This window comes from Suillus paluster, assembly GCF_016628075.1.
Source record: "Suillus paluster strain FC165 chromosome Unknown EDB91scaffold_253, whole genome shotgun sequence".
Taxonomy (NCBI): domain Eukaryota; kingdom Fungi; phylum Basidiomycota; class Agaricomycetes; order Boletales; family Suillaceae; genus Suillus; species Suillus paluster.
Window position 1 is genome coordinate 23730 of NW_024537813.1, and position 7957 is coordinate 31686.

Sequence of the window (7957 nt, forward strand, 5' to 3'; positions counted from 1 at the left end):
TAGCTAGTGTGCGCGCCTCTGTTTGGTGTCCCTCCAACAACAAATAAAGCGGCTAAATGAGTTTTCCAGATTCTGGTCTATCGATATGAAAATAGCTGTAAACTAAACAGTCGCGTTGTCTCACTCAACCTCCTCTCTCTTTCTTCCCTTAGACTACACGATCATACAAAGGTGAAGTCAAAGGCGTTTCGCCTCAGTTGGACGCGTGATGCTGATTCTCCGGCAGGCTCCGAACCGGCATCTTGTTCATTTCAAACAGATCTCTGTTTGTGATTTCCTAGCCCACTGGGCCCGTCGCATCCAGTACATAGTACGCGGGATTCCCCCAATGCATACCTTGTTCTCATACAGTGGACTCCTTTAGAACCAGTCTCCTACAACGCACGAGGTTTCTGCCCTTAAGTCCTCACGTTTATAGAATTTGAGGCGTCACGCTGACTTCACACAGCCCGCTTCATGATTACGGCACAGCGTCAGATGCAGTCGTCTATCTGAGCTGGGTTGTGCTTCCACTCACTGACGTTCCCAGAGCTCTACATCTTATACATCAACGTCTCATATTAGTAGTACTAGCAAACAACATCGTACGATGGAACAGTCGGACTCGGAGCTAGCAAACTGCGTTATGGGGGCTATCAATGCCACTGCCACGTCTGGTGATTTATGCGACCATCCCATCCAAGTCGACCCTGGTTGTTTTTAGTCGAAATAGTTTCCCCCGAACGGACTGCTGCGGAGCTGAGTCTGATCGTTTGCTGCAGGCCGCCGCGTTCTTTAAACGCGCGTTTTGACATAAAACTATTTCAGCAACACCCACAGGAGGTCATTATACAGATCTCGTCACAGGATACGGATCCAGGCGTAGCGCGCAGCTGTATCTTGCGTGCTATTCGGGCCCAGGACTCTAAGTGCTCGAAGTTGATTGGACTGACCCTAGACTGGAAAAAAATTATAGAACGACCAAGGTCAATCCAGCGCCTGACTCCTTGAAGAAGGTTGGGCATGTGTTGAGTCGTACGTAAATTCCCCTGGGGACCTTTCATTACCATTACTTATCTGCGATCTCTTGACTATGTATGTCAGTCAAAAACGAACCCATCCGAGATAACTTGCCCATACTCGACCGCCACCATCAGTAGGACGGGTTGTCTGACTTGTCATCCTCACAAGTCAACAACCCTTTTTCACCAAAGTTGGTATGGATCGATATATCTGTCGTATAGTGGCATGGGCGCCCAGCGGTCATCATTCCACGTCCATGAGATAACATACCGGTGTTTGACTTGCCTCAGAAAGGGCAATTTGCTGTTAGCGTGACTCGATACTGACATTGCTGTGCGCCACTCAAACATGATATAATCTGCAACATGCAAGAGCGCCAGACGCTTGAAACCCTCACTATCCATCCATCTATTCTCCTCATTTCTAACCTTCTTGATTCCTAACCCTCGCCATGTCTGCGAGCGTCTCATACGACACCCTCAAGAAATCCCCAGCTCAAGACGCTAACGAGGAGACCCCGTCAACAACACAGATCCCATAAGAAGCCGACTAAGCCAACTAAGTCCCTCCCCACTCGATGGAAACCTCCTAAATCATTTGTCCCGCGTTTGATCTTCCACGTGATGTGCTTTTGCTTAACGCTTCATTCAAATTTGGATTTCATGTGGGAGATCTTCCAAGAACCTAAGGGTTGGGAAAGCTTCCATATTAAATACCTCGTTCAGCTCAATCAGCTGAGCACTGTGGTATGTCCGGTGATGTTGTAGTGCTCTGACCTTTCCTTATCGTTGTGGATAGCAAGGATTGCTCCTTACGACTGTCGCAGTCTTCATCTCCACTGGGGCGCCTCTGCAACAAATAGTAAACTACGATGCTGGCGGACCGTATACACTTCTATCAGAATCATTGGTGTTCTCGTTGTTTGGGTCTGTTGTTCCAGCTTTATATCTCCGTCGTGGGGCAGAGTTATCAACAGCAGAAAACCTTCAAGGTGAGCAGGCGTAAAAGCCCCTGCCAGCTCGTACATACTGACCCCAAACAGACCTTGAAGCGAAATAGATGGCTTTTTCCTATGTCATATCATGATTCTCTCGATTCCTATCTATACATTCGCTATATCTCTACTGCTACTCCTCTTCGGTATGTTTTTGTTCTTGCCCTCCGCTCGTTTTGGTTCCTAATCAGTGCATCCTGACTAGCTATATCTGTGACGGCTTCCTATCCTCTTCGGATTTGGCTCAGGTTTTGACCGTAGTGACTTTTGCCCTGCTTTTCGCGTATCTGCTTGTTTCTATCCTCCCGTCGCCATTCTATTCGCGACTTTATGGGTTCTTGTGGGGGAAGAGAAACTCGGAACCTGACGACAGCGAGGATGAGTTGGACGGAGAGCTTCATGAGAAGGAGGGCGCTTAGTGCATGCGGTTCATTTCAAGACGTGTTCTTCCCGATGTACTTGTACCGATTTTTAACCCAGTATTGTGTTTGAGAGCGCACTTTTAATTCACGGTCAGGCAAGGAGAGAGCTATTGTGCACAACATCCGGAGATCAGATCGCTACAGCAATGCTCAGCCATTAAAACTATTCGTCCATGGTTGCGAATTTCCATCGGCCAGTGGATGACTGTATCCATTTCGGGAGTTCCCCGCAATTACTTGTCACGTGTTCTTCGCGACCAAACGACTTGAATATTGAACATATTAATATTGGCATCTACTAACACCGTACAAGCCCGGGCATTGGAGCACGTTGACTCGAACCTGTGACGATCTCTATAATTCAATTGACTTTTGATTGGCTTCGAATCTCTTCGAATTCATCCCGCAGGGTTTCTGGACATAGGGCATCCATTATGCCAAACCACCTCAGCAGTGACCTGCTAGCGCGTTGTGGTTCAATTCTAGCACGTACATAGTGAGTATCCACATATCAAGGCCATCATGATTCAACACGCAACGATCGACGAGACAATCTCGTTCAGCAGCCGATCTGCACTATGGCACCAGTGTTACTGTCCCTGCCTGAGGTACAATGGGTCGCACTGCGGAATATCAACCTTCGCCTTCAAAAGTGCTTAGATATCCTTTTGAATAAGATGTATGCTTTGCTGAGTGAGCTCAAAAGAGTGACCTATACTAATTCCTGCAGTGTACATCATTGACAATTCCGGGCATGATACGCGTCGGAGGTCGTCGTCGATCTTGTTCGGAGGAGCGTCAAAGCCAAGTAATGTCATCAGCCAAACAGGGATTCTCATCGAGTGCGGCGGAATCTTGCGTAAACGTAGTCCAAGAAGCCGCCGTTGTCATGAAGGTATGCAATATCACACAGCTTGTTAAAGCCTTCACAATGATATGCATTTTAGGATTTTTACAACCGGTGAAAGAGAAGGATTGTGAGAGAAAGTCAGCGGGGACAGCGGGATACTCATTTCGGCGTTGTAGACCTAACAGTGTATTGACGAGTGACATCTACATGTAAAATTCAATTGACCTTCGTGCACATCGGATCAATGCTACTCAAGCATGTCTAGATACAGATCGCGGACTATGTTACAAAGGGATATTGTTTCACACAGGTACTGTGAAGGTATGAATGAAAACGCGTCAGGGGATCTCCGTCCTTCGACAAGAATGAGTCTACAATATCTCTAGCGTCCTGACGTCCATCATGTCACGAACAGAAGTCACGTCCTTGACTTGCGCGATGATATTGTGATCCGAAGCAATCCTCTTGTACTCCCCGACACGCTGCTGCGCTAGCAAAAGTGCGCCAAAACGCTGTCCGAGGCGAGCGATCAACCTTGACGCTCGCGCGTGCGACTCCAAATCAGCTGGCGCATATGCTTCAGGAGAGCCATACAGCGAATGATCTGACATAGACCAGGGCATAGACAAAGTTTTCATGGTCCTATCGTCCGCAAAGTCGGGCAGCCCGAGGTCATGAAGATTCCACGGACGGACGAGCATGAATGTCTGCTGGCCTGGGCCTTCCCTGCAAGAATTGACCCAGTCTGGCTTCCGTGGTGATCACCAGGTCTTTAAGCCCGTTTGCTTTGACATAATAAGTGAAACATGTCTCCTGGTCTTGACCACGACTTCGCCTGACTTCTGTGATAGGAAATACAATGCAAGGCAGTTGCAGTCTGCGGTGCGCGAAACGAGGAGCGCTGAGGTGGTCAAGCCGGGTATACAGCGTCAGTGCCTGTTCCACGACAGTGGCATTTTGCAGCGACGAGATTGGCATCTGTGTCTGATCGTCTGATAGAGGTGGCGTCATGCATGACGGAGAATGGTACGAGACAATCTCGGCTGGCAAACAGCTATTGAACGGGGACGATGTTCCGACCCAGTCCAGGGCAGTGATATCGCCCGACTGGGCTATGATCTCTTGCAAGAGCCGGCCGAGTGCATTCTGCCTCGTCTCGCCGTAGATGACAGGGAGGTGGATGCCGAATATGCCAAACAGTGAATATGCAATGTCTTCCGGTACAGTCGTGGCACGTTTCGACGCCCATTGAAGTTTCTCTCGAGCGTCTCTCATCCCCGGACGGAAGGCGATGAGAGCCTGTACACCTATGCCTGTGGAATCCTCCAATTCCTTCATGATAGCAATAGATTTTTTGTGATTAGGAGAGTGGTCATTGAGATATGGAGTCCAGTCTTTTCGGTAGAAGAGAATGACATTCGGAGCGAGGAACTCCTGAACAGTCCACCCTCGCGTGTTCCAAGCGCTCTTTGCGAGTGAGCCTGACTGTGCTGAAGGCAGAACATCCGGCAGGTAGACAATTGTAAGAGCCGAGTTGCGATACCAGATAAACATGGCATTGACGGATCGTTGGAGCTCAAAACTGTTGTTCTGGTCGATGCAGCATGTATCGCTCCACGCCCAGCGGTAGCCCGCATCGCGAGCAGTTTGGCAGAACATCTGCAACTTCACTGTGGTTCCGACTGCATCCAAATCATACACGATCTTGTCCTGGATGTCATGCAGCAGCAGCTCATTGCCTTGCCACCTATGCGATAACATGGCCCAACCGAAGTACTTCGCGACGACTGCTTGGATATGCTCCGCTTGGATGGGCGCATACATTATAGGATGAAAATACAAGCTCCTTGTACTCTGTGCTTTCTGTGAAGGCTCTGATCTGTGCCTCTCGAGTGCATATACGCCCAGTGGACGTATTGAGTAGACGAAGCGGGGCATTTTCAAGTTTAGCGTCAATGGCTCGTCGAATAGTGCTTTTGATGTCAGACGGATTGACATTCTGCTGACACAGCTCTGGAGAAGGCGTTCATGATGTTCTCGGTGATGGATGAGGGATTCGGGCTTACTTTGGATCTGCGCGTCGTGTGTATCATCTGACTTCGAGAGCATCATTTTGAAGGCCTTGATTGCTTCATCGTAGCGCCGTGCGCCGTGAAGCGCTGCATGCTTTAGTTGGTATCCCAGGCAAGAAGAAGTATTGAGTTCGATGAGCTATGCATTGTCGGTGTCAGTATAAATTCTATACCAATGATGGACATCATATCTGCACCTTCTCCGCGTCGAAAAGGGCCTGCACATAGAGGTTTCGTTCCAAATTTGCCTTGCTGCGGTGCGCAAACAGGGACTCGCACGAGGAGTCAAGCCCGATTCCTGCCGAATACAGTTCGATAGCCGCCTCGTAATTGCTTGCAGCAACAGCCTCATCTCCCTTTGCGAGACAGCGCGCAGTACAGTTTTTCTTGAAGGCTAAACGGCCTTAGAGTAAGTGTCGATATTGAAGTCGTATATGACCCCAAAGTACCCACCAGTGGACCATACGAGGTAGCTCTCTTTTCACATCCTCGTCAATCATGCTCATCGTGTATTGGTGAGATTCAACCGCTTCGATCACTCGATCAACGCGGAGGAGAGCATCACACCGCCTTTGGTCGATTGTTTGCCACAACGAGTCCAAGTCCCAGCCGAAGAGCTGTCCAACATAGCTTGAATCAGTGGAAGTATATTCTGCAGCTTCATAATGACTCACCACTGTGAATATCTTCCATCTAGGTTCAACAAGGACTTTGCTAGAGAATAAGTCGGGTATACTGAGCCGATCGGCGACTTCGTTGTACCGCCCGTCCTCAAAAGCAATCATTGCAAGCTGCAGGCGTAGATATGACTGGAGAGTGTGTTTGAAAGCGAGAAAACTCATGAAGTATGACGCAAAGCTCACGTTGACAACGCCGCACGGAAGTGTATCCAAGTGATGACAAGCGGTGGCGAGGTCTTGAACTCGCCGCATTGCCTCATCGTGGCGACTGGCATTGAAGAGTGCAACAGCCTGGACAAAATGACACCAAAGTCTGAGTACGACAGACTGACTACAAACATAGCGATGAGTACCTTGATCAATAGTAAGAGATCAATTGTCATCGAAACTCGATTCAGAAATACAAAAGCGAGATCGAAAGCTTCCATCGCGTCGTAGATCTGGTCGTTGCCGCAGAGCGCGATTGCCCTTGGAAATGTAGCCCCATAACGAGGGCTGGACAGCGATGGACTATGTCGCCAAGTAAGATTAAAGTCAAACGTGTTATGATAGGCAGAGCGTCTGACCTTGGCTGAATCTTGAAGTGCCTGGTCCCACTCGGAGTTTCGCGCCCTTACAATCGAGCGCATGGCATACGCGTGGTGGTTGTTGCCATCTGCGTCGATCTCTTTGGTCAGCAGGTCTTCAGCAATGTGCAGATCGCTGATGCATGCTTTGCGGGACTGTCTTGTTTATAGCAAGGATCTGCATGAAAAAAGCTCGCATTGCGTGGTAAGTAGATGCATCAAAGGCAAAAGCTCACGTCAAACAACGAGAGATTGTCGTCACTGCCAGAGGCTTGGTCAGTATCTGAGGGATGATTGCTTAGACTGTCGTGATCGCCGGTGGGCTCGTGTTCGTTCTCGTGACTGTGCACCAGCAGCTGTTTGTCGTGTATAATAAATAGAAAAGCGGAACAAAAATGGAAAAGAGCATACGTGCGTGTCACTACGAGGAAGGAGTCGCTGTACTTCCTCGTCATCTTCAATCGATTCGTCTACATCGTCTTCCTCGTTGGCATGTGAGTCGTAGTTGTCATCTGCGTCAGTCTCTTGGGACAGCTCTTCGGGTAGCGTCGTGTTTATAACAGGGATCTGCATGAAGCAAGCTCATGTTCCGTGATAAGGATACAGATTGAAGGCAGCTCACGTCAAATAATGAAGGGTTGTCGTCACTACCAGATGCTTGTTGCGAAGAATGGTGACTTGCACCGTCGTTATTGCCCCAGAGCTCGTCGTCGGTGTCATGACAGCGCAGCTGTGTGCCGCCGCCGAAAGCAATATGAATGAACAACAGACTAGAAATAATGGGTGATAGCATACCTGCGTGTCACTGACACCAATGAGTTGGTGTCGACGTACTCCTTCATCAACCTTTGTTCTTTGTCCCGCCTTGTGTTGCTCAAGTATCTGCTTGATAGACCAGAGCAGCACCTGTCCTGTGTAATCTCCACTGACGAGCATTTCTCCATTGGGAGAAATCGCGACAGACCTAATGCTCGAGGTGTGTTTGAATGGCTGACCTATGTGCCGGTGTGTCTTTGTGCTCCACAGCCGGCACAGTCATGTCATCCGAGGCAGTGGCAATGAAGGAGCCATCAGACGAGATGGCGAGCGAGTAGATGTATGCAGTGTGACCGGTGCAAGGTTGACCGACCCGGTGTCCATTCAATGAGTTCCAGAACTTGACTGTGCTGTCAATGATGCAGAGACAAGTTGCTGACCGTCAGGCGACCACACAAGACTTCTAATGCGACTTTGGTAAGCGTTGAACTTGAGAAAAGCTCGGCGTTATCGGTATGCCAAACCTGGATGGTGTAACGGTGGCACTGTCCAACAGCCCCCGTCTAATATCTGCCGTGCCCCGTCTAATATCTGCCGTGTTTCTCTTTTATCTTG

The 7957-nt window shown here is 49.1% G+C and overlaps 3 protein-coding genes across 3 annotated transcripts; 2 read left to right on the forward strand and 1 right to left on the reverse strand.

The window, feature by feature from the left end:
• Window positions 1-1873: 1873 nt before the first annotated feature.
• Window positions 1874-2415, forward strand: EDB91DRAFT_1257173 (uncharacterized protein; the record flags this gene model as incomplete). Its single annotated transcript, XM_041324282.1, has 3 exons — window positions 1874-1993; window positions 2045-2142; window positions 2202-2415. 3 exons carry the CDS (start codon window positions 1874-1876, stop codon window positions 2413-2415), a joined length of 432 nt encoding a protein of 143 aa, XP_041168831.1.
• Window positions 2416-2978: 563 nt separating this feature from the next.
• Window positions 2979-3405, forward strand: EDB91DRAFT_1178592 (uncharacterized protein). Its single transcript, XM_041320431.1, has 3 exons — window positions 2979-3125; window positions 3189-3313; window positions 3366-3405. The coding sequence occupies exons 1-2, from the start codon at window positions 2997-2999 to the stop codon at window positions 3228-3230; spliced, it is 171 nt and encodes a 56-aa protein (XP_041168832.1). The 5' UTR covers window positions 2979-2996; the 3' UTR covers window positions 3231-3313; window positions 3366-3405.
• Window positions 3406-3559: 154 nt separating this feature from the next.
• On the reverse strand, window positions 3560-4277 carry EDB91DRAFT_1178596 (uncharacterized protein). The gene is given in 2 exon segments (XM_041320432.1): window positions 3560-3989; window positions 4009-4277. 2 exon segments carry the CDS (start codon window positions 4244-4246, stop codon window positions 3640-3642), a joined length of 588 nt encoding a protein of 195 aa, XP_041168833.1. The 5' UTR covers window positions 4247-4277; the 3' UTR covers window positions 3560-3639.
• Between the last annotated feature and the right edge of the window lie 3680 nt (window positions 4278-7957).

What these genes read in the sequence shown, in the direction of transcription:
- EDB91DRAFT_1178592 (XM_041320431.1), top strand. Translation starts at nt 2,997, where the DNA reads ATGGCACCAGTGTTACTGTCCCTGCCTGAGGTACAATGGGTCGCACTG. An exon ending in TGCTGAGTGAGCTCAAAAGA is followed by an intron (nt 3,126 to 3,188) that starts GTGACCTATACT and finishes TACGCGTCGGAG; the next exon opens with GTCGTCGTCGATCTTGTTCG.
- EDB91DRAFT_1178596 (XM_041320432.1), bottom strand. Translation starts at nt 4,246, where the DNA reads ATGCCAATCTCGTCGCTGCAAAATGCCACTGTCGTGGAACAGGCACTG.